We start from the raw sequence: 26,019 nt of genomic DNA, 5'->3' as shown, positions 1-26,019 counted from the left end.
AGTGTTGTGTTGTAGTGCTTTATTTAAGTGATAATGCCTGAGAAGCCAGTGTTTGGAGGATATATTGGCACGGGTTTTGTTCGTCTCGGGCCGGCAAACCGCGCCAATATATTCTCCAAACACCGGCTTCGAGGGTATTATCACTTTTATACAACGGGTTACCAACATATTCAAATAATGATTGACATATTTTCATTAAAATCGTTATTTGGATGAATTTATTAATACTATTTAATCCTTCCACAAGATATAGTCCCAACACAAATCTAGGGTTGCTACCCAAGGTTTGGTTGCCAGAGACGAGACCCTGTCGTTAAGTCTTTTTGTTCTAAATCTATGGACATGACCCAGTTGTTCGTTCTACATGTTTCGTTGCCATGATGGCTGTCAACGTCCTTATCCCTTGCTTGCTGGCTAGCCAACTGTGGATCTTTCTTTGGATACATCCATAACAATGACCTTATGATGTGAGACTTCGTCTGGCATAGAGCATTGTCTCTCTCGCCAGACCATTGTTCAGAAGAGATAGCCAACTACACAGCTAACACAATCACTTCAAACTAAAGCTGGAATGACAGCAAACTAGCTGCATTTCTTGTTTTTCTATTGACATTTCTTTGTATATATCCACAAAAATTATGGTAATTCATGATTTCGACTGGCTGATAAAAGATGCCAGCCTGTCTGTCTTATCTTATTGTGCTTGCTGTGGTACTGCCGACATGTTCATTACCATAGGACAGCTGGAGATCGAATTTTAATATTGAAACAATGTTTCAAATGTCAGAGAGACAGACAGCAAGGTTATTACAAATCTCCGCTGTTGAAAACCAAATGCTCGTCTAAAAGAAATAGGAGGTCAAGTCTAGATGCTTTTTACAGGGTAGATCTAGGTATATAAATTGCCTGACTGAGCTGATGAGACAGTGGATTGCGCAGTCAGATGGAACAGAGTAAATAGGCATTTTAACATCATAGATTTAGCCGGTGGTAACTTGTGGAAAAGATACTGACTGGTATTCCGTTTGAACCAATCAGCATCCAGGATTAGAACCACCTCTCCCATAAGTACTTTTCTCTGCTTTTGTTTTCTTTTGTCTTCTATTGTATTTGCGTTTTCAGTATGATTGTTCTAGTTTACCCAGCTACAGTATATTTAATATCAAGTGGCTAACTAATACTGGCACCCTCATTGTTGTAATACTTTATGTACTCTGTTATTGTATTGTTGTATCTGCTATTGTATTTGTGTTTTCAGTATGCTAATGCTTGTTGCTAACCATATTTCCCAGTACACCAACGACAGCTTTTATGAAAAAAGATACATAAAAACAATTTGTCATTGCATGAACTCGGCAATCATCTTACTTTCCTCATTGTGCATTACGTCATTCACTCACTCCATCTCTCCGTCACGCTCTCACTCCATCTTATGTTATCTTTCCTGTTGCATTTGAAGCTGCTTCTTCGCTACTTTCCAAGTTTTGCACTCTCTATCCCAAACCTACGGGTAAGTCCATCCATGCCCATGTAGTGTAGTGTCTGCCTGCAGTGTGCTATATTTCCTCTTCTTTATGTTTGTCATGGCTTCGCTTTGATTTTGCTCTCTCTCTCTCTCTCTCTCTCTCTCTCTCTCGCTGCCACTAATGCCTTTCTGTGCTGTCTGTTTGTTTGCATCTCTTCGTGTGGCTTTCTTTCCTGGATAGTATGGTCCTCAAGATATAGAGCAAATGCTTGAGGTATGTTGTCACTGAATACATAGATTCATCAGGGATTCTTATTTTGCTTTGAATCTTATTGTGCTTGCTGTGGTACTGGAAATCTATTTGGAAGGTTTTCGTTGGAGTGGTTTCACTGTATGTAGTTTGTTGAGAATTCTGTTCGGGTTGAGAGAGGAAGAATAATGGTGCATTGTATTACCTGAATATTATGTGTCATCTGAATGCTGTGTGTTAACTGACTTCCCAGAGAGAAGAGCGTAAGGTTCTGAGAGAGCTGAAGGTGTGGCTGGATCAACTGGAGAGGGACGTGCTGCGAGTCCAGGGGGCAGAGGGCAACCTGACCGACAAGTACCAGGTTAGTACCAGGTGACTAGGGGGCAGACGGCAATCTGACAGATAATACCAGGGGGCAGAGAGCAACCTGACCAACAAGTACCAGGTGATTGGAACCAAATCTCATGCTACGTATGTAGCTGGCTAATGTTACGGTATATTTAGTTCCAGGTCACGAGGTAACATCGAGGTACATCATACTACGTGTAGAGGGAAGAGACAGAGCGTTGTAAACACCATGACTCTTTCTCAATAATCCTTCATCAATTTCTTGTATCTTAAATGTCCTCGCTGACGTTTTAAAAAAGGATGTGGGAAGAGGGCACTAAAAATAAAAGGAAAGACTATTAAGAACAGGCCCATATTTGACTGAGCTCTACGTTCCTGTGTGTCACATACTCAATGTGAATGTAACACCTCTAATACTCGTGTTTCTACTTTGCTCCAGGGCTTCAAGAGTTTCCGTGTGCAGTATGAGATAAAGAAGAAACAGACAGAGCCTCTGCTGCAGCCGGTGCACAGGGATGGGAAGCTATCTGTAGACCAGGCCCTGGTCAAACAAGCGTGGGAACGTGTCTCTATCAGGGTGAGTCAGTGTATTGCTGTCTATGGACCCCTGGACAACTAGCCTGATCCCATATTGCTTCAGTCAAATCTTATTTACAAAGATAGTCCACCAGGCTACTGCACAACCAGCCCAAGACTACACACAATCTAAGGGCCAGACTCAAAAGGGCCGATTTCACGGACACAGATCAAGTCCACTGTAGTTATGGATTAGAGAGCGTACTATATGGAGGATCTCCATTGAAATAGCTTTTTAGTCCAGGACTAGGCTTTATCTCTGTCTGGGAAACCGGCCCACAGAGACCATTATAAATAGACTGTAACCTTTGTCATTGAGAAATTGTTATTTTTGTCCGCCAACTCATTTTCATTTGCCCTGTGTTTATTAGTTAGACTGAGACTTGCATTGCAGAATGTGAGCCCAGATAGCTATCATAATAAACTGAATGAGTGTTCAGTGAGGCGCAAGCTTTCGAAGGAGCGCTCATTAAGAGGGCATGCGAGTTTTGGAGCGAGGGGAACAGAAAGGGTTTTGTTCACTTGATAGAGTGTCCCCAGCCTATATGGACTGTGGACTGGAGTAGCGCAGCACTGTGGCCATCCACTGGAGTAGATGCTTGAGAACATGTGGAAACCTTTTTAAGCACCACCTGCTTTTTAAACGGCATGGTTAATGCTAATGCCTCGATTGTACTGATTGTTCTGGCTGTAATGGGTGACTGTTGCAGCTCCTTGACTGAAACTGGAAGAAGACCCGAGTGGTCGAAACAATATCACTAACAAACCACATGGGAGCATAGATCGCAGTTTTTGCCACATTTTGCAGACTTGTACTTTTTTTAAAATCCAGCACCTGCTCAAAGTCTTTGGACATGTAATATTTGCCTATGCTAGCTCCTGGACTGGCACATCCATCTGGATAAGTCGTTGCCTGGCCCACTTGGGGTGATCGGAGCCTGGCTGCATCGAGCTGAGATCGCCTTGAGAGAGGAGATTCCCATCCAACAAGCCCATGAAGAGACAGCCAACGTGATCCACAGGAAGCTGGAGCAGCACAAGGTATTCAGCAAGAGCAAATCTCATGATATATACATGTGCTGTGGTAAAACGATCCTTGGATAGGCGTTGTGCGAAGGTACAGCAAATCTCAAAATTCTTGGTTTTGTTGGTCATATAAGAAAGGATGACAAAGTCACAATGATGTTTTGGATGTTGCACCCGTGTCTAGTCTAAATGATTCAACAAGTTTTTATTTATTTTAGCGTGCATGTATGTGGATATGTGTTTTTAGGAGGTACTGAAGAACTTGGAATCCCACCAGCAGACGTTCCAGCAGATCCACAGAGACAGATCTGTGAACGGGGTCCCTGTCCCCTCTGAACAGCTCCAAGACATGGCCGAGAGGTTAGTCATCCTTCAGTCATCTCTACATTAGTGTTAATACTGTAACACATCTATGGATGTCTCTGGACAATATTAGCCTGATCCCTAATCTGTTTGTGCTGTCTTGCCAACTCCTACGGTCGTCGTCAACCCATGAGTTGACAAGAAAACACAAACAGATCAGGGAAAATATTACATTACTTAAATAAGACTGATATTGATCAGTTTGATAAGAATGTTAATATGGATTTTCTATTTTGTCAAACAGGTTCAACTATGTGTCCACATCATCTCATGCCCACCTGATCAAACTGGAATTCTGGGAGATGAAGTACCGTCTGATGGCATTTCTCATCCTGGCTGAGTCCAAGCTCAAGTCCTGGATCATCAAATATGGCCGCCGTGACTCCGTGGAACTACTGCTGCATAGCTACATTGTGAGTTGGCCTTTCCATTAGTTGTTACTGGTTTGTGGTAGCCTGGTGGTCTAGATCTATTTGTGTTGTTTAGCCAACCTCATGTTTGCCATGAAAATGACTATGGGAGTTGGTAAGACAGCACAAACAGATCTGGAACCACCAAGCTCATTTTCAATGGATACTGTTCCAATCGTATCCTCATGATAATTCCATGCTTATCTCATCATCATTCCCAACAGTCCTTCATTGATGGACACAAGTTCTTTGAACAGTATGAGACAACATTTAAGGCACTCAGGCAAGCTGCAGATGTCTACATCAAGTCTGATGGTTCAGGTAGGGGGGTTTTTCTTTTGTGTGTGTTTACCTCAGATGTGCTTTGATTGAATGTTGTCTGTCAGAGAGGGTGTGCTAACTGTTGATTTCATATTCTAGGCATTAAGATCAGTAGGAAAGGTAAGTCTAGATTCATTTGGTATTGATATACAATAGCTAACATGGTGACCACACTAGCTTTTGATTTGCTGTGCACTAGTGGTTCACTGTCAAACAAAAAAATCCAAGAAATCTGATAGAATCTCACTGCGCCTGGCTGTTTACGAACTGACTACTCTATATTCTTCCACAAAGATAATTTCCTGTAACACAATTACTCTTTGCATGATACAGTAACAATAGTCACAGTAGGTCTTGGAATGTGAAACACTGCAAATGCAAATACCTTGCTGTCTTGACTTGCTTGGCTTATCCAACAGCCTTGAAACGTCTCTGTACTAGGCTCTATTAATAAGATCTTGAGTAATGGGTTGGTACGTGACCCAATTAACCACTGAAAAATCGTATGTCATGATGAAGAGAGAACTGACTCCATGATGTTTTCTTTCAGCTGAGGAAGCGGAGGGGGTGGGTAAGTTCCTGTCGGACACGTCGGCCCAGTGGAGGAACCTGTCGGTGGAGGTGCGTAGCGTGAGGAGCATGCTGGAGGAGGTCATCTCTAACTGGGAGAAGTACAGCAGCACGGTGGCTGGACTGCAGGCCTGGCTGGAGGACGCAGAGCAGATGCTCAACCAGTCAGAGAACAAAAAACGGGTGAGCTTGAGGCTGGGTGGGTGGCAGGCAAAAAGGGAAACATTTAAGCTAAGAGTATTTATTTATTCCATGACAACAATTGATGTTTTGGAATAAAAATACTCTCAGCTTACATTTCTACCTCCCATTCCCTTTTTCTTATTGGTTTTACAGTGCATTTGGAAAGTATTCAGACCCCTTGACTTTTTCAACATTTTGTTACGTTACAGCCTTATTCTAAAGTTTATTTAAAAAAATGTTTACCTCATCAATCTACACACAATACCCCATAATGACAAATCGAAAACAGGTTTGAATTATTCTTTGCAAATGTATAAAAAAACAAAAAACTGAAATATCACATTTGTGACGTCCGGCTCAAATCGGTCTTATGTAGCAAAATTTGAAATTGTGTTTTTTACATTGTATAAAAGTAGAGTCTCAGAACTACACAATGGAATATCAAACACTACAGTTGAGGAACAATGAGAAAGTCATTTTGCTTTGAAAGTTGATGAACTTGTAAACTTACATTTGAGAAAATGCCCTTTGAATGTTTTGGTACTGCTATTTAAGAGCCCTTCTTTGTCTACACCATTCAGCATCGTTCACACTCTCTTAAGCTAACCCTAACCCTAACCCATCTCTTTAAGGGTTGATCCGAATATACTAACAACAGCAGTCAAGCATGCAAGCTAACTTGCTAGCTACTACATCTAAGTGAGAGAGAGAACAGCTCACTGAACATTACTCGCCCTAGCAGAGCTGGTTAAGCTGTTATGTTATCCAGAGCGTTGGTGACTGCAACTGTGCTTTCAAATTGTCCATACGTAAATCCAGATTGTTTCGCGTTCAGAGCGCACACTGGACGCTCTGGCCGAGGAGTAGGGTTGATCTGAACATTCTGACCTGACAACGGTAGTCAAGCACCCAAACTAACTGGCTAACATTGGCTAGCTTACTAGCTACTTCCATAATGAGAGAAAACCCCACTCTGACCATTTTTCCCGCCCTAGCAGAGCTGGTTAGGCTGTTTTCATGTTATCCAGAGCATTGGTGACTTTAACTGTGCAGTTGGCAACAATTTCATATGCTTTTTTGCCTACGTTTACTGACACCAGCCATATTCAATGGGTGTTGATATTCAATCAGTTATTCTGCGCTCTGGCACACTAAAACGAGAGCCTTTTGTTAAGACATGTTGCTAGCTAGCCAGGTAAACAATGAACCATAATCCCAATTTGCATGAATCTGCAGGTAGCTAACCAACCAGATTCAATGTTAGCTAGCTAACATTAGGCTATAACTAGTGGCTTTGATATACAAATTATAAGATCATACACGTAACGTTAGTTAGCGAGCCAGCTAACGTTTTCTAGCTAGCTAACAGTACACTTGAAATGAAAATATTTTATGTTAAAGTTAGAAACGTATAATATCTGAAAATGTAGCTAGCTAGACTATCTTACATCATGGTTGGACGCGTCTCCTGTCGGATGCTATCGTTGCCCTTAGTTTGAAGATGTAATCCAGAGGCAGGTGTTTTCTCCATCTCCTTAGCTGTCATACTCAAATTCCACTGATTTCAAAACTCGGTCCTCCAGGAAGTGGAGAGCATACACGTAACGTTAGCTAGCAAGCCAGCCAGCTAACATTAGCTAGCTAACAGTACACTTTAATTTGACATTAGGATTATGCAGATTTACTACAGATACATTTTTTTTTAAAGTCGGTGTTAGACAGGATTACTGCTATATGGCAGACCAATCCAAATTCATCTCTCGGCATGTCCAGCCAACTCATTATCTTAGCCAATAATAGCTAGCGGGAAGGTTGCTCACTTTTTCTGTGGCTAAACCAACTAGGCTCGTAATTTTTTAAATTTATTTGTATTTACAGATGTCTTACACGTTTGTTATTAAGGCACATGAAAGTTCACATGTTCGAGAAGGCATTTCTGCCCCAAAAAAACACATTTTGATTAAAAGGTTTTATGTCCAAATGGCTCCCCTGTGAAGTAGTGACCCAATACATACGCCTAGTTTCCTGAAACGGGTCACATTTACATAAGTATTCAGACCCTTTACTCAGTACTTTGTTGAAGCACCTTTCGCAGCGGTTACAGCCTCGAGTCTTCTTGGGTATGATGCTACAAGCTTGGCACACCTGTATTTGGGGAATTTCTCCCATTCTTCTCTGCAGATCCTCTCAAACTCTGTCAGGTTGGATGGGGAGCTTTGATGCACAGCTACTTTCAGGTCTCTCCAGAGATGTTTGATCGGGTTCAAGTTTGAGCTCTGGCTGGCCCACTCAAGGACATTCAGAGACTTGTCCCAAAGCCACTCCTGTGTTGTCTTGGCTGTGTGCTTAGGGTTGTTGTCCTGTTGGAAGGTGAACCTTTGCTGAGTGCTCTGGAGCAGGTTTTCATCAAGGATCTCCCTGTACTTTATTCCGTTCATCTTTCCTTCAATCCTGACTAGTCTCCCTGCCGCTGAAAAACATACCCACAGCATGACGCTGCCACCACCATGCTTCACCGTAGGTTTCCTCCGTAGGGTTCCTCCAGATGTGACGCTTGGCATTCAGGCCAAAGAGTTTAATCTTGGTTTCATCAGACCAGAGAATCTTGTTTTTCATGGTCTGAGTCCTTTAGGTGCCTTTTGGCAAACTCCAAGCGGGCTGTCATGTGCCTTTTACTGAGAAGTGGCTTCCGTCTGGCTACTCTACCATAAAGGCCTGATTGGTGGAGTGCTGCAGAGATGGTTGCCTTTATGGAAGGTACTCTCATCTCCACAGAGGAACTCTGTCGCTCAGCCAGAGTGACCATCCGGTTCTTGGTCACCTCCCTGACCAAGGCTCTTCTCCCCCGATTGCTCAGTTTAGCCAGGCGGCCAGCTGTAGGAAGAGTCTTGGTGGATCCAAACTTCTTCCATTAAAGAATGATGGAGGACACTGTGTTCTTGCGGACCTTCAATGCTTCAGGTACCCTTCCCCAGATCTGTGCCTCGATACAATCTTATCTCCTTTGACCTCATGGCTTGGTTTTTGCTCTGACATGAACTGTAGGACCTTATATTAACAGGTGTGTGCCTTTACAAATCATGTCATATCAATTTAATTTACCACAGGTGGACTCCAATCAAGTTGTAGAAACATCTCAAGGATGATCAATGGAAACAGGATGCACCGGAGCTCAATTTAGAGTCTCATAGCAAAGGGTCTGAATACTTATGTAATTAAGGTATTTCTGGTTTTATATTTGATAAATTAGTTAACATTTCTAAAAACCTGTTTTCACTTTCTCATTATGGTTTATTGTGTGTAGATTATTTTAATTTTAATTTTATTTAACCCATTTTAGAATAAGGCTGTAACGTAACAAAATGTGGAAAAGGTGAAGCAGTCTGAATACTTTCCGAATGTACTATATATGCTTTTTGGGTCAACATTACATTTGAAACGCTGTGCCAAAATACTATTTTTGGCTGTATAGACACCCACTATGTCTGTTGGCCCCTTTAAAGAATATTCAATGTTGTATATTCTATGCTCACAGCTATTGCTATCAATTGTGTAGAGTTTCTGTCTTTCTTCTTCAACCCTAGGACTTCTTCCGGAACCTTCCTCACTGGATCCAACAGCACATGGACATGAATGATGCAGGGAACTTCCTGATCGAGACATGCGACGAGACCGTCTCCAGAGACCTTAAGCAGCAGCTGCTTCTTCTCAATGGGAGATGGAGAGAGCTGTTCGTTAAAGTCAAACATGTAAATTATTTTTTTAAATCTCCTATTTTTCCTGCACCTACGATTATGATTATTGAGAAGCATACTTCTGGATTGGGCCATGAAACATGGCTGTAGACTCATAAGTCTACAGCCATGTGTCAGGGCTAACCACTATTATTTAGGCTGTGAGACTCAGGTGTCATAAAAGATCTTGGCATTGCCTTTATAAGCAAAGTTCACATTGAACGCTCAAATTATAAAGACATTCATTGTATTCACTGTTTCCGTGGCAGTATGCTAGAGCGGATGAGGTGGACAAGTTGAAACAGGACTATCAGGACTCTATCGCTACTCTCAAAACTTTCATGAATGCAACCAATGACAAGATGACTGCCCCTGTCCAAGTGTCCTTCCTGAATGTCAGGACATTCGTTCAAGATGTTGAGGTACCCATCCCGTACATACAGTGCCTTAAGAAAATATTTATAACCCCTTGACTTATTCAAAATAATGACTTTGTGAATACATGTTTTTAGACATTTTGGCAAATTTATTGAAAATCAAATACAGAATACAGAAATATGTCATTTACATAAGTATTCACATCCCTTTGCTATGTAACTCCAAATTGAGCTCAGGTGCATCCAATTGAATTTGATCATCTTTGAGATGTCACTACAAGTTGATTGGAGCACCTGTGGCCAATTCAATTGTTTGGACATGATTTAGAAAGAAACCCACCTGTCTATACAAGGTCCCACAGCTGACAGTGCATGTCAGAGCAGAAACTATACCATGTCCAAAGAACTGTCCGTAGATCTCTGAGATGATTAGGTATATATCTGGGGAAGGTTATAAAACAATTTCTAGAGTGTTGAAAGTCTCCAAGAGCACAGTGGTTTCCATCATTGGAAAATTGAAAAAATATGGAACTACCCAGACTCTGCTGGCCGTCCGATCAAACTGAGCAACTGGGCAAGAACGACTTTGGTCAGGGAGGTGCCCAAGAACCCGAAGACCCCTCTGACAGAAGTACAGAGTTCCTTGGCGGACATGAGAGAACCTGCCAGAAGGACAACAGTCTCTACAGCACTTAACCAATCTGGGCTTTTTGGGAGAGTGGTAAAATGGAAGTCACTCCTGCTAAAAAGGCGTGCCTGGAGTTTGCAAAAAAGCATGTGAAATACTGAGAGCATAAGGCAAAAGATTACCTGTCTAACACCATTCCTACCATGAAGCATGGTGGTGGCAGTATCATGCTATGGGGAGGCTTTTCAGTGGCAGGGTCTGAAAGACTGGTAAGGATAAAGGGGGAAAATGAATGAAGCCAAATACAGGCAAATCCTTGATGAGAACTTGCTTCAGAGTGCAAACAACCTTAGACTGGGGTGAATATTTATGTTCCAACAGGATAATGACCCCAAACATACAGACATACCCAAGACGACTCAAAGCTGTAATCGCAGCCAAAGGTGCTTCTACAAAGTATTGACTCAGGGGTATGAATACTTATGTAAATGAGATATTTCTGTATTTCATTTTAAATAAATGTGCATAAATTCTAAAATCATGTTTTCACTTTGTCATTATGGGGTATTGTGTGTAGATGGTTGAGATACAACTCAATATAACCCAGCTGTAACATAATAAAATGTGGAATAAGTTAAGTGGTATGAATACTTTCTGAAGGCACACAGAACATACAGAACATTCACATTTGCTTTTCTTTCAAAATTGATTGAACTACCTATAAAGTTTTCAGCTTGGCTCACTTTGTTGCAATGTCATCAGGCTGTTATTGTAAATCAAAATCATTTGTTCTTTATAGACATTCCCGCTTACGTAAATGGTAAATCAATTAATGAATACATAAATACTTAAAGTAAGAAGGAATGGACCGAAGTTTGATCTCTGTCCTTCCGCATCCCTTTCCAGGACATCAAGCACAAAGTGCCTGCCATGGAGGCAGCCTGTAAGACAGCCACCCGCACCGCCCAACTACTGACCAAGGACACATCCCCGGATGAGGTCTCAACGATGCTGGCTGTCATGGCTTCTATCAAGGAGGAGATGAGCAAGGTGACCATCCAGCTCAACTGTTCCTGTTCGAATTGTTCAAAATTGCATCTTTCCCCTCCTCCTTTCCTTGGAATAATCATTGATCAGATATTACTAGATTGCTGAAAGTTATTTACTGGAAGCCCCGCTTTCACCAAGCCAACTTTGTTAGATCAGTGATTACCTCTTGTCTATCACCTAGTCTTTCCGATCAGCCATTCCTCTCCAGATGACCTTAACACTACCTCTCTCACTGTGTCCTCCTCCCACCAGATAAGGGAGAGGTGTCTGCCGCTGCTGCGGGAGGCCCAGTCACTGCTTCCCCCTCTGGAGGAGATGGAGAAGAACATCACCGGGTTCTACCAGGCTCTGGAGAAGGCTAGCCACATCACCTGCTCCAGGGACTCAGAGGCCCCCGGGGACTTCAAACAGAAATGCCAAGTGAGATCAGGAGGGTCAGGGGTTGAACAGAATGAGTGATGAAACGTGCTTGAGGGATTAGGTTTTGGTTGCCGTTCAAACTGTTAGACCGACTTTCTACATAAACAAAACATAATTCTACTTAATCGCCTAATTAGTTAACATGAACAAATTGCTTAATTGACCCATTTATGTTATTACTAGTAACCCAAAGTCTCTAAACTCTACTATCCTTGTTCTGCCTCTCCAGGAGTTGGTGACATTCACCCAGAGCTGTAAGAAGTGTCTGACAGTGATTGAGAAGAACCATCAGGGCATCCAGAGAACCCTGGACAGCAGTAAGACCCTACAGCACATGGACATGGCCCTGCTGCAGAAGAGAGTTGTTGACCTGCAGGCGTCCTCACGGGTATTAGACATGACTATACATGGCACTGCAGGCTTCGCGGTTAGGTTAGGGCTGTGTGTAATTTTGGAAATGAATGAATAAACATAATCGATCTTGATCAATCAATCAATCATGGGGTTTTGACAGAGGAAACGTATGTAGCGCACTGTGTAATGTGAGGGAGAGTGCGTCTGAATGACGTAGCCGCGCTATACAGCATGTTCAACTCAATTCAATATAACTTTGCTGTCCCTGAAGGACATGATGGTGATGATGAGACTGCTTGTGAGTATGTCTGTATTTGTGTGTCACAGGCCATGATCAAGGAGTCCACTGACTGGAGGAAACACATGGAGGCCAACAGCAGCTTAATGAAGAGGTTTGATGAGTCCCGTGTCGAGCTGGAGAAGGTGCTCAAGGTGGCTCAGGCCTCTCTGACGGAGAGAGGCCACCCAGAAGACCTGCTCAAAAAACACACAGTAAGACAAGAGCTTGCTCATGGATAGGACCAGGGTTTTAGATGTTCTTTGATCTGGACTTAGCCTGGTCCCAGATCTGTTTGTGTGACATGTTTAATGTTTGCCATGACAATGGCTACACACTTGGCTGCACAGCACAAACAGATCTGGACCAGGCTAATCTTGACTAGGGAATCAGTAGATAAGGGGAGGAGGGGTAGGATCATAAGGAAAATCTCAGTGACAAATATTTGTCAATATTTGCAGGAGTTCTTTGGGCAGTTGGACCAGCGGGTCCTCAATGCGTTCCTGAAAGCATGTGATGAGTTGACAGACATCCTGCCAGAGCAGGAGCAGCAGAGTCTGCAAGAGACAGTCAGGAAACTGCACAAACACTGGAAGGTTGGTGCCATGTTGACAGAAAGGACACGTACTAGCTATCATAATCATTCAAAGCCTATCAAATTCCTCTTCAATGTCTAGTGCACTTCGTCAGTCCTGGATAGACCTTCATTGTATTGTATAGTTTGTTCAGGTTAACAGTGAGACTGAAAGAGTCCCTCACTCTTTTTCCCTTCCCTTTCCCTCCCTCCCTCCCTCCCTCCCCCTCCCTCCCTCCCTCCCTCCCTCCCTCCCTCCCTCCCTCCCTCCCTCCCTCCCTCCCTCTCAGGATGTCCAGGATGTCCAGACAGAGGCGCCCTACCACCTGCTGCAACTGAAGGTAGAGGTGGAGGGAAGCAAGCTGATGGTCTCCCTTCAGGAGTGTCAGTCAGAGCTGACCAGGGAGAACAGACACCTGTCTGGCATGGGGAGCGAGAGGCTGGTCAAGGAACACAGGGTGAGACGGGTTGATGGCTGTGGTCTCCATCCTGATCTAATAGTGATCTCTATTCCATGGTGCAACTCAGTTTGCTTTGCCGAAATCACATGATCTGGCCCATACAGGCAGTGAATGTGTGGGGACTGTCACTCTACCCTGTAGAATAAAATCTATCACAATCACAGTGCTGGTCCACAGTGCATATTTCAGAAATTGCATTTCATGATATAAGTTATTGTTTGATGATTGTCAATGTATTTGGCACTTGATGTCTCCCTGTGATAGAGTTTGTCACATTAACAATGTACCTTTCTGCAGGGCTTCTTCAGAGAGAAGGGTCCTCAGTCTCTGTGTGAGAAGAGACTACAGTTGATGGAGGAACTGTGTCAGAAGCTCCCGGACAGAGACCCAGCCCACCAGACTCTGGACAGCTCTAAGAAGGCCTACTCTGAACTCCGGGAGGAGATAGACAGCACCCATCACAAACTGATGCATCACCCTGATAAGTGGAAGGAGTTTAACACTAGGTAATAAGGCCTCACCAACGATGCTGATCCAAGACTGTCATGATGATGATTTGTATTATCTTTTTAAACCTCATAACATACCATTTTGTTTTGTTTTTGTTTCAAGTCCAAGGACCTTTTCTGCCTTTTCGTAGTCTCTCATTACTCACTATCCATATTTATGCACTGACTAATAACAAACCAGGGGCGTCAACTGGGTTTGGCAGAGTATGGCAGTTGCCATACCGTAGCGTAGCTCAACACCAACAATTTAAAATAGGCTACTGAAATCATTCCAATCCTGATTAAAAGGGAAATGCAGTTTAGCGGATAAAAGGGCATGCTTTTTTCTGGCTGGCTGAGCGGGTGGGATGTCTTTAGAGCGCATCGAGTCGAGGCATCTGCTGTGAACAGAGCAACTTTTCTCTTAAAACAGTGCAGAGGTGGAATATGGCTGTAGATGGCTAGGTAACTGCTGTTTGACTTCACATGAAACTAAACTAGAGTTTTTAATCCCGGCACTAAACTAGTGAGCAGCAGCTAATTGCTATATGTTTGTAGAATGATAAATCCCCTAATATCGACTGAAGGGAATATGAGGCTAGGTGATAGTGGCTGTTGTAAATGTTGCTTGTTTTCGCTGTTTTAGAATGTTTAAATTGTGTCGAAATACATTAAATGAGCTTTAAAAAATGTATTTGTCACATTGCCATACCCTAGGTTTAGCTGAAATGACGCCACTGTAACAAACCACTAATCTATTTACTATTTAAACCTAATGAAAACTAAATTATTGGGTAGATATACAGTATGATCATAGTTTGCCCATCTTCATTCCAGGTTCTCTGAGCTGTCAGCCTGGCTGTCGTCTAAAGAGAGCCAACTCAGACTGCTGAGGAAGCGAGCCAATGACCCCAGCAAGTACGGACAGGTCAAGTCCACCATTACAGTAAGTTGGAGTCCCCCTGTGTGTACGACAATGCATATACTTGATGTTTTAAAGACATCAGGGTCGTTGGGTTCATTAGGAACCAAACTGACATAAATGGACTAAAACAGGGAGGGACTACCTGGGCTTTCCTTTTCAAAATGTTTTTCAATGGTGTGCCCTACTCATTATGACCCTGTTAAGCTAAATACACTGTACAGAACAGTAACCATTGACACCTTACTCTCCCTTCTCCAGGAGCTGAGGAACGATGCAGAGCTGCAGGAGGGGAACCTGGGCTGGCTAAAATCCCGTCTGTCTGTGCTGATAGAGATCTCTTCTGAGACAGATGCACAGAGGCAGGCTGGGGCCCTGAATAAACTTTCCACCAACTTCAAGGGCCTCCTCTTCTATCTAACTGAGGTAAGGAAATTAAGCTTGGGAAGGGCATTACATTACATACGGTTTGTTCCACCTCAAAAAGCACAAAGAATAGGAGTTTTCACACCCAGTATCTCAGATTGTTTGTAGTATGTAGTTAGAAATAGTTTTTTTTTAAAGTTAATAGCATGAACAGCACCATCTAGTGGTCAGAACCTGTTGAAATCAGGATTTAGGATGGGACATAAACCTAACAACTTCAATGACTAATTTCTCTGAAGATGGGAAAGAACATCACCAAATTCACTGAGATTAGATTAGATTGCATAAGTTGAAGAAGCAATACTCCAAGCCGCATCTCCATACTACTTGCCAGACATAGAGAACTTATACTGTATACTGGCTTTTATGGTGGGATTGGCACTTTTGTCCATTTATTTTGAATTCCTCAAGTCTTACCCATTGTTAAAAAAATGTGTTCCAAATCAGATGTTAGGTACTATATTTGTTGAATAGTATATGAATCCTATCAATTAAAATGGCTAATTTGTGTGCAATCAATTAGATTAATTTCTCACACATCAAGTTATATTTAAACAAAAGAATGTTGCATAAATGCTAGTCTTATGTGTTTCTAACTAAATAAATGATTTCAGAACAATCTGAGATGTTGGGTGTCATGGCTTGCTGAAATGACATGGAAAGACCCATAACTTACTTACTTAGTTCTCGTCGTTCCAGATACTGTAGGACATAGGGCTGCAACCATAGTCAGAATTGCATGTAGAACTCGATGGCTGCAACACTCTTCTGTTGCTGAAGTCTGTCTTTTGCAACAGTTTGTCCCATGAGAAAATCTCCTCCAGATGGACATTAGTGATCCTTATTACAGGTCCTAGCAGTGTCTATCTGGATCAATCCTGGAGCTGAATTATTCTATTAAATATAGTCTCTGTCTTATTGAAGAATAGTCTAATATAAATCAACATACTGTTAGCCAGGTAGCCAGCGCTGTAGCATAACCCATGTCCGGGCCACACAGTCAGAACCACAGCATTATATTGCACCCACATTCCTGATACTCTCCCTCTGTGGTTTGATCATCGATCCACTACTATCACTACCTCAAGGTGATATGTTATCGATTGTTTGGGTCAGCTAGGGTTCCTTATCACTGAGTGAGGCTGTTTCGCTTTCCTCTGTGTTGTCTCCAAGTCTGTTTTACCAACTTCTATTGTCCTTATAGCAAGAGTTGTTGAATATATTTTCTTCTTTAGTTTGCTCCACTGTTCTTGCACCTTGGTTTGAATGCGAGGTATCTCTGTAATTTTTGGTGTCTAAGTCCTGCATTTGTTTTGTTTTGGAAATGGGAATTACATTTTTTTTAAATTATATTCTCTTGTGTTTTTGTCTCCCAGTCTGAGAAGTTGGTCCTGGCAGTGGGGGACTGTGTGCAGTTCAGGGAGGAGGTGCGTGGTACGCTGGATGAGCTGGTGCAGGGTCAGCAGGAGGTACACCAGGAAGTGACCAGGATACTGGACTCTGAGACCGTCAGGGAGGCCCAGCAACTGCTCCAGGTTCACCAGGTAAGTCGGACTGGAGTGGAGCACCACTGGCTGTCTATGTTAGATGGATAACTGGCCGCACATTGCTTCTGATTAGATTGAACTATTCTCAAAGGTTTATGCGATGTAAAATGATTGAGTTGGAGCAACAAACTTTGCCCTGGCTGTTGGAACTTTACATTGTATTCATGAAAGAAAATGATGTTTTTTTTGTGGTTGTTGGAAATGTCCTTTTTCTTTTCATACTGAACAGTCGATGCATTATTTTTTCAAACAGTAATACAGTATATGACATGTAAAACATCTGCATGACATTCCAACACGTACATCTTGATTGTCTCTTGTCCGTGTGCAGCAACAGCTGAAGCGTCTGCGTATGAAGAGGAAGGATGTGCAGCAGCAGATCGCCAGGGGCCATCAGCTACAGGCTGAGGAGGGGCTGGGGGAGACCTTACAGCAGGACCTGCAGAGTCTGGAGACAACACTCAGCAAGATGGACCACACCATGGACTCACAGGAGCAGGAGTTAGAGGTGACCTCTCTCACCAGAATGTACTGTCTGGGGTTATTGGAAATCCTCTTGCACAGTGTTCCAGAGCCTTAGGGTCAGTTTCCTAGACACAGATTCATCTTAGTTCTGGACTAAAAAGCGTATTTAATTGAGATTATCCATTAAAAGTGCTTCTTAGTCCAGGACTTTTTTTTACCTGTGGTATATTTTGCTGTGGATTAGAAACGACCTGTCTGCTCAAGATGTAACAATGCAGACCATATCAGGGTGTTAATAAGTGTGCTGAACGTCCCCATTTGTTCATCTGTGTATTACCTGTATGTCCCTGTATGTCCCTGTCCCCAGGTGTCAGGGTGTCTGTGTATTGAATGTCTCTGTTTATCCCCCAGGTGACCCTGTCTTCGTGGCAGGAGTTTGACGGTCAGCAGAGGGCAGTGCAGGAGTTTGTTACAAGGGCCCGCTCTGTCATGGACAGAGACCTCAACTTCAGTAGCCCAGAGAGCCTGGCTACTGATCTGGACCAGTCCAGGGTGAGGGAGAAGTACATTTTGGGAACATTTTAGTGTGGCATTTGACACTTTGGAAGGATAGTTGACAGTTGGCAGGGCTGTATCATGTCTTTACATTAAAGGTTTGCTATTCAGGCTACATGTTGCGATGTGAAATTAAGATTTTAAAACCTTTCAAGAATAATTCAACTTAGTCATATCGCAACGTGTCAATCACATTCTGACTCTCACATTCTCCATTGTCATAACAGGTCCTTTTAAAGCAGAGTGACGCAGAATCCTCCACGGTGAACACCTTGTTAAGGAAAGCAGCAGAGATCCAGCTCGGCCCAAAGAACAGCACCCTGCTACAGAAGCAAGCCCGCTCCCTTAGTGAACAACTGGACAAAGTGGAGGCTGGCCTCAAGAAAGAGTAATACAACACCTCCTCAAGCTTCTGATCTGGGCCTGTATTCATAAATGCTCTCATAGTAGGAGTGCTAATCTAGAATCAGTTTTGTCTTTTAGATAATAATGATTAACATTACATGGACAAGGAGAACATGACCCTAGATAAGCACTTCTACTCTGAGAGACTTTATAAATTTTTTTATTTTACCTTTATTTAACTAGGCAAGTCAGTTAAGAACAAATTCTTATTTTCAATGACAGCCTAGGAACAGTGGGGTAACTGCCTGTTCTGGGGCAGAACGACAGATGTATACCTTGTCAGCTCGGGTATATGAACTTGCAACCTTTCAGTTACTAGTCCAACGCTATAACCATTAGGAAAGAAAAGTATGCTATATTGACAGTAAATGTCAATAATTCCATATTTATTTTACCAGGTAAGTTGACTGAGAACACATTCTCATTTACAGCAACAACCTGGGGAATAGTTACAGGGGAGAGGAGGGGGATGAATGAGCCAATTGTAAACTGGGGATTATTAGGTGACCATGTTGGTTTTAGGGCCAGATTGGGAATTTAGCCAGGACACCAGGGTTAACACCCCTATGATAAGTGCCATGGGATCTTTAATGACCTCAGAGAGTCAGGAGACCTGTTTAAAATCCCATCTGAAAGATGGCACCCTACACAGGGTAGTGTCCCCAATCACTGCCCTGGGGCATTGGGATATTTTTTAGACCAGAGGAAAGAGTGCCTCCTACTGGCCCTCCAACACCATCTGGTCTCCCATCCAGGGACTGACCAGGACAGACAAGGACCAACCCTGCTTAGCTTCAGAAGCAAGCCAGCAGTGGTATGCAGGGTGCTCTGGCTTGCTGCTGGCTATTAATCATATTCTTAATGAAGAACATTGGTAAACTCACTGGTTTGAGACCACAAAATCAACTAAATATGCTTATAATATGGTGATTGAAGAAAAATCTTTTCAGAGATTAAACGATAGTAAAATGTAGTTTCATTATAATTTCTACACACATTATACGTGTTCTTAGTCATTAAAGTTCAGACTGAGTGTTTTTTCATCCCAGCAAAAGAAAACATAAATGAAAAGTCTGACACCTGCGACCCATTCAAAACCTCCCGACTTACCAGCTGAGAATCACTGAGCTAAATGAATTGTTCTCCTTTTCAAGTGTCAAGGCTCTTGATGGGATGAAGACTCAGTGGGACCGGTTCGGGACAGAGTTTGAGGCCTTCTCCTCGTGGATCTCTGAGAAAGAGAAAGAGCTGGATGCTTTAAAGAGTTCCACTGCTCCACTTGGACAACAGATCAACACAGTAAAGGTACTGTCAGCAACCTCTGCATTTCATGTATGTTTCAGCACATTTTCCCTAGACGGTTGCACAACATGTTAATTGTTTCGAAGATTTTCCATATTTGATCCAAATCAGGGACAGATCATTTCAACAGAGCACTCATAACTTAACTTGAATGACCCCATTCCAACAGTAAAACCTTTGTTATTGATCTGACATTTGAGAAAAGTGCTAATTAATCAACGTTAGCATTTAGTCCCCTAACAATCTTTATCCTCCCCTCTCCTCCCAGGCGGTGGGTATGGAGCTGGGGGACAGGGTGGAGGTGTTCTCCCAGCTAGAGGCAGACTCCCAGGCTCTGGCCCAGTTTATCTCCTCTGGGGAGGCAGCCCGCGTCAAGGCCCGGCTCACCCAGATTGGCAGGTACTGATTTGTGGATTTTTTTTACCTACCTTGGTTGAATGCACTGACTGTAAACATCTAAATGCGATGTAAATGGGCATTTATCTGGATAAGAGCATCTGCTAAAATACAGAAATGTTAATGTAATTTTTTAAAACAGAAATATTTGTTTCGTAAGCAGCAGCAGCAGCAGTCAATGGCGGTACAGACTGGTGGCTTAGGTGTAATGGTGTGGGGAATGTTTTCCTGGAACATGTTAGGTCCCTTGATACCAATTGAGCAACATTCGAACGCCACACCTTGTACAATCCATTCCCCAAAGAATATAGGGCGGTTCTGAAGGCAAAGGGTGGTCCGACCTGGTACTGCACTGAGTGTACAAAACATTTGTACATTCATAAAATTGAGTTGCACCCCTTTTGCTCTCAGAACATCGTCAATTCGTCGGGGCGGTGACTCTACAAGGTGTCGAAAGCGTTCCACAGGGATGCTGGCCCATGTTGACTCCAATGCTTCCCACAGTTGTGTCAAGTTGGCTGGATACCCTTTAGGTGGTGGACTATTCTTGATACACACTGGAAACTGTGAGCATGAAGAAACCCAGCAGCGTTGCAGTTCTTGTCACACTCATACCAGTGCGCCTGACACCTACTACCATACCCCGTTCAAAGGCACTTACATCTTTTGTCTTGCCCATTCACCCTCTGAATGGCACACATACACAATCCATGTCTCAATTGTCTCAAGGCTTCAAAATCCTTCTTTAACCTGTCTCCTCCCCTTCATCTACACTGATTGAAGTGGATTTAACAAGTGACATCAATAAGGGATCGTAGCTTTCACTTGGATTCAGCTGGTCAGTCTACATCATGGAAAGAGCAGATGTTGCTAATGTTTTATACACTCAGTGTAGATGGGTATACCTAATATACTGGCCACTGAGTATATTTTGACATCTTGTTCTGGAACCTTTTACAAGCATTTCGCTACACCCGCGATAACATCTGCTAAACACGTGTATGTGACCAATAAAATGTCATTTGATTTGATTGGAACCTGTGTGTTTATCTTCTACGTTGTGCTACAAAAAGTTGCTGAGTATTATCTTTTCATCTTCAGGTACTGGGAGGAGCTGAGAGAGAGCGTAGACCAGTTAAATGGACAGCTACAGGAGAGCTCCTCCACACAGCACCGCTTCCACACCAGCCTTGAAGAGGTACGACTGACAGAAAGAGTCTTGGTTACTCGAGTAACCTCGGGAGAACGAGACATCACTGCTAGAATTACCACTAGCTACCTATATGTCACCTCTAGAATCAATTAAAATATCCCTTAAAAGGATACTTCGGGATTTTGGCATGGAGGCCTTTAATCTACTTCCACAGAGTCAAATGAACTCGTGGATACCATTTTGATGTCTCTGTGTCCAGTATGAAAGAAGTTAGAGCTAGTTTCGTGAGCCAATGCTAACTAGTGTTAGCGCAATGACTAGTAGTTTATGGGTATCTACTGACTCTGGGGAAGTAGATAAAGGGCCTCATTGCCAAAATTCCGAAGTACCCCTTTAAAGGTGTTGGAGCAGATGATGAATGTCAAAGTCAATGATTGTCTGAATTATGTTAATAAAGGCCGAAACAACTCTTGGTGATCTCCATGAGAAACTGGACCATCCTGTCACCTCCTGTACCTCCTCGTCAGAGACCTACAAAGGACTCCAGAACCACATGGTATGTCTTTCATTCGCTCTAGTTTCATCATTACGATATACTGACTATATCTTACTAACTACTTATTTAATTACTTACTTAGGTTAATTCATTAATCAAATTTCATGTCAGACATAAGACCACAATTGTCTCCCTCTGCTATTTCTTCTCCTTGGAGATAGACATTTTTAGCTTTAAGGTTGCACATTCAGATCATCTCCCTGGCACACTGCCACCTATGAGATTCTGCCATTTGACTGACAATATTGTCTCGCTGTCTTTTCCCTAGTGTTGTCTTTGTAGCGCTATATATAATATATGGTGTTGTTTTCGTAAAATGTTCTATTTCATTATGTGGTTCTTGCTTTGTATCCCCCAGGATGTGTGCCAGAGCTTGGAGAGGCTGAAGGCAGCCTTCTTGTCCCTGTCTGCTGGGGCACGTAGACTCAGTGACAGGGAGCAGGCTGAGAGGGCCGTGGCAGCTCTACAGACCAGCTATGACCAGAGTCTACGGCAGGCCAAGGACAAACAGAACACCCTGGAGAAACTGCTGTCTCTATGGCAAAAGTAGGAAGGCTGGGCTGGAGGGAGACATTTTGGGCAGGTTTTCCAGACACAGATTATGCATAGTCCTCAATTAAAGCATCTAAAGAACCTCCATTGAAAGTGCTTTTTAGTCCAAAGCTAGGCTTAGTATGAATCTGGGAAACTGGGCTTTTAGCTCTGAAACACTAGTTTTTGTACATTTATTAATGAACTTCTTATGGCTTAGATCACGTTAACGGGGACGATATGACAACAGCCAATGAAAGTGCAGGGCGCCAAATTCAAACAACGGAAATCTCATAATTAAAATTCCTCAAACATACAAGTATTTTACACCATTTTAAAGACAAACTTGTTGTTAATCCCAACACAGTGTCCAATTTCAAAAAGGCTTTACGATGAAAGCACAATTATGTTAGGTCAGTACACAATACATGTATGTTTTGTTTGATAAAGTTCATATTTATATCCAAAAATCTCAGTTTACATTGGCGCGTTACGTTCAGTATTGTTTTGCTTCCATTACATTCAGTGATTTTGCAGAGAGCCACATCAATTTACAGAAATACTCATCATAAATGTTGATGAAAATACAAGTGTTATGCATGGAACTTTAGATAAACTTCTCCTTTAACCAGTTATGCATTAGGGGGCGCTATTAAAATTTTTGGATGAAAAACGTTCCCGTTTTAAACAAGATATTTTGTCACGAAAACATGCTCGGCTATGCATATAATTGACAGCTTTGGAAAGAAAACACTCTGACGTTTACAAAACTGCAAAGATTTTGTCTGTGAGTGCCACAGAACTGATGTTACAGGCGAAACCCAGATAAAAATCCAACCAGGAAGTACCGCATTTTTTGAAACCGCCTCATGCCAATGACTCCTTATATGGCTGTGAATGAGCTACGAATGAGCTTACGTTTTCCACGTATTCCCCAAGGTGTCTACAGCATTGTGACGTCTTTGTAGGTCACATGTTCACATGGTGTCTCCCGCAGAAAATCTTGCGTAAAATACTGAGGTAGCCATTTTTCCAATCGCTTCTTATGAGAAACCAATTGCCTCGACGGATATATTATCGATAAAAACACCTTGAGGATGGATCCTAAACAACGTTTGCCATGTTTCTGTCGATATTATGGAGCAAATTTTGAAAAAAGTTTGGCGTTATAGTTGCAGCATTTTCCGGTCGATTTCTCAGCCTCAGCCTTTAATTTAATTTGTGATTTTTTGCGTATTTATGTCCGCTGCGTTATGCTAATGCATTTGAGGCTATGATTACGCTCCCTGATACGGGTTTGCTCGTCGCAAGAGTTAATGCAACCGCTGTGTCAGATTTACCAAAAAAGCACACCATGCAATAATCTGCGCTCAGACACAAAACAAGCCGTACAGATACCCGCCATGTTGTGGAGTCAGTAAAAGTCAGAAATAGCTTTATAAATATTCACTTACCTTTGATGATCTTCACCAGAATGCACTCCCAGGAATCCCCGTTCCACAATAAATGTTTGTTTTGTTCGATAAAGTCCATAATTTATGTCCAAATACCTCCTTTTTGTTCGCGCCTTGAGTTCACAAATCCAAATTCACAAAGCGCAGGCCAGACGAAAAGTCAAAAAATTCCATTACAGTTCGTAGAAACATGTCAAACGATGTATAGAATCAATATTTAGGATGTTTTTAACATAAATCTTCAATAATGTTTCAGTGCTTTCATCTCTAGGAGACAGAATGCGTCTCCTTTCTGAGCGGTATGACGGCTGCGTGGTCCCATGGTGTTTATACTTGCGTACTATTGTTTGTACAGATGAACGTGGTACCTTCAGGCGTTCGTAAATTTGCTCCCAAAGATGAACCAGACTTGTGGAGGTCCACAATTTATTTTCTGAGGTCTTGGCTGATTTCTTTTGATTTTCCCATGATGTCAAGCAAAGAGGCACTGAGTTTGAAGGTAGGCCTTGAAATACATCCACAGGTACACCTTCAATTGACTCAAATTATGTCAATTACCCAAGTTGTTTAAAGGCACAGTCAACTTAGTGTATGTAAACTTCTGACCCACTAGAATTGTGATACAGTGAATTATAAGTGAAATAGTCTGTCTGTAAGCAATTGTTGGAAAAAATACTTGTGTCATGCACAATGTAGATACTATAGTTTGTTAACAAGACATTTGTGGAGTGGTTGAAAAACGAGTTTTAATGACTCCAACCTAAGTGTATGTAAACTTCCGACGGACCCTGTTTCGATACAGGTGCTTGATAATGGTCCATTCTAAATCAAATCAAATTTCACACATATATTATTTAGTATATGTAAAGACAATAATTAATCAAGAATAATCTGATGGTTGACAATATTATCCTATCACTTATATATTATCACTTGTGAATGATGCCCAGCTTAAGAAACAATACCTTTTTTTCACATCTTTTTCTAATCATAGTCATGTAGCCTAGCCCATAGGCCTATATGTTTTAATAAGGTTCTTAAAATTTCTTAAAATTAAGCACATTAATCCGCTTTACAAGGGGTGTAGAGCCCAAGTGGCATACATAAGCAGCGCGTGAGTTTCAAGTTTTAATAAAAACATTACATGCATAATTGCATTTGCTGTCACTTCTGATAATGGTGTTTTCCACAAATGGAACATTTGCGCTTATAGCCTACTACCATGTGCGCATTGCTTTGCTTATAATGTGAAGAAATAGCCTAATAGTTGATCAACATTTGAAGTTAAATGTTCTGATCTGTTGTGTCAGGCTCATTGCGTAAAAACGTTTTTTTGATGCTAGTGCTTGTATTAATTTGGGATCGATCGCATCCCACAACTGTCCCAGACTATGTTTGGAATATTTATTTATTGGACAGAATAGAATATGTTGACTTTTGTTCTGTGGGAGATAGTAGATTGACATAGGCTGGGGCTTTTGCTGTTCGTTAGGCCTACTCATATTGTTGGCTGAAGAATAGCAAATGTGGACAGTTCTTCCAACATATTCAATATGCACCTCGGAATTGGATAAGGGCTTGCGCAGTTGCATCCCCAATGAGTCTGTCTTCACTTATAGCCTGTGAGAAAGACTCGATCACATGATGGAGCCTGCAGCACTCAGGGAGAAGCGCACAGCGGCCACTGGCCTCAAAAGGAATACATTTTTTTAGGATGCTTTATGATCACACAAAGGGCATGCTGTGAAATTCTAGGCATTATCAAGTGCTTGTCAAATTGTGAAGGAGTGACCGATGTAGTGTGTACAGCCTGCGCAAAAAACAAAGCAGAGCTCATGCCTTTCAAGCAACTTTTTTCAAATCATCATTAGTCGCATCATGCAGCCTTACAATGTATTAAAAATCAAAACATATAGCCCAAAGTTTGTAGAACAACTAAAGTTACATTAAAAACTCTAATTTAAGCATATGGAGCTGGGTAGAACGCCGCACCTGGACTGGGCACCGGCGCCAATGAAGGCTCCGGCCTTGGAGCGGGACCGGACACCGTGTCTGGACTGGGCACCGGCACCGAGGGAGGCTCCTGCCATGCAGCGGGACTGGACGCCGTGCCTGGACTGGGCCCCGGCGCAGAAGAAGGTTCCGGCCATGGAGCAGGACTGAATGCTGTGCCTGGACTGGACATCAGCGCAGAGGAAGGCTCTGGTCTGGGAGCGGGACTGGACGCCGTGCCTGGACATCGGCACCGAAAAAGAAGGCTCCAGCCTTGGAGCTGGACTCGCCGCTGTGCCTGGACTGGGCACCGGCGCAGAAGATGGCTTTGGCCATGGAGCAGGACAGGACATCGGCGCAGAGGAAGGCTCCTGACATGGAGCGGGACTGGACACTGGACCTGACCTGGACTTCGGTGCAGAGGAAGGCTCTGGCCTTGA

The 26,019-nt window shown here is 42.6% G+C and overlaps 1 protein-coding gene across 5 annotated transcripts in view; it reads left to right on the top strand.

Annotated features, from left to right (window-relative positions):
- Positions 1-26,019, top strand: part of syne1b (spectrin repeat containing, nuclear envelope 1b) — a 142,230-nt gene that overhangs the window by 15,140 nt on the left and 101,071 nt on the right. For 4 of the 5 annotated variants that reach the window (XM_042329843.1, XM_042329844.1, XM_042329842.1 and 1 more), the window contains exons 1-21: positions 5,319-5,512; positions 9,097-9,261; positions 9,516-9,668; positions 11,158-11,301; positions 11,554-11,721; positions 11,951-12,109; positions 12,403-12,567; positions 12,814-12,948; positions 13,226-13,384; positions 13,685-13,893; positions 14,713-14,821; positions 15,059-15,223; positions 16,600-16,767; positions 17,102-17,278; positions 17,647-17,787; positions 18,018-18,178; positions 19,350-19,500; positions 19,766-19,896; positions 20,995-21,091; positions 21,504-21,602; positions 21,961-22,148. In XM_042329843.1, the coding sequence (XP_042185777.1) occupies positions 5,399-5,512; positions 9,097-9,261; positions 9,516-9,668; positions 11,158-11,301; positions 11,554-11,721; positions 11,951-12,109; positions 12,403-12,567; positions 12,814-12,948; positions 13,226-13,384; positions 13,685-13,893; positions 14,713-14,821; positions 15,059-15,223; positions 16,600-16,767; positions 17,102-17,278; positions 17,647-17,787; positions 18,018-18,178; positions 19,350-19,500; positions 19,766-19,896; positions 20,995-21,091; positions 21,504-21,602; positions 21,961-22,148 (3,158 nt within the window). In that variant the 5' untranslated portion in view covers positions 5,319-5,398. Of the gene's footprint in view, positions 1-1,968; positions 2,077-2,502; positions 2,641-3,515; positions 3,681-3,912; positions 4,026-4,272; positions 4,442-4,662; positions 4,760-5,309; positions 5,513-9,096; positions 9,262-9,515; positions 9,669-11,157; positions 11,302-11,553; positions 11,722-11,950; positions 12,110-12,402; positions 12,568-12,813; positions 12,949-13,225; positions 13,385-13,684; positions 13,894-14,712; positions 14,822-15,058; positions 15,224-16,599; positions 16,768-17,101; positions 17,279-17,646; positions 17,788-18,017; positions 18,179-19,349; positions 19,501-19,765; positions 19,897-20,994; positions 21,092-21,503; positions 21,603-21,960; positions 22,149-26,019 lie in introns of those variants that run through there. The other variant, XM_042329845.1, reaches the window with a different exon arrangement.

The sequence above is a fragment of the Oncorhynchus tshawytscha genome, linkage group LG11 (assembly GCF_018296145.1).
Source record: "Oncorhynchus tshawytscha isolate Ot180627B linkage group LG11, Otsh_v2.0, whole genome shotgun sequence".
NCBI classification, from domain to species: domain Eukaryota; kingdom Metazoa; phylum Chordata; class Actinopteri; order Salmoniformes; family Salmonidae; genus Oncorhynchus; species Oncorhynchus tshawytscha.
Note: the sequence above shows the minus strand (reverse complement) of the source record. Positions and strands in the feature narration are given on the sequence as shown.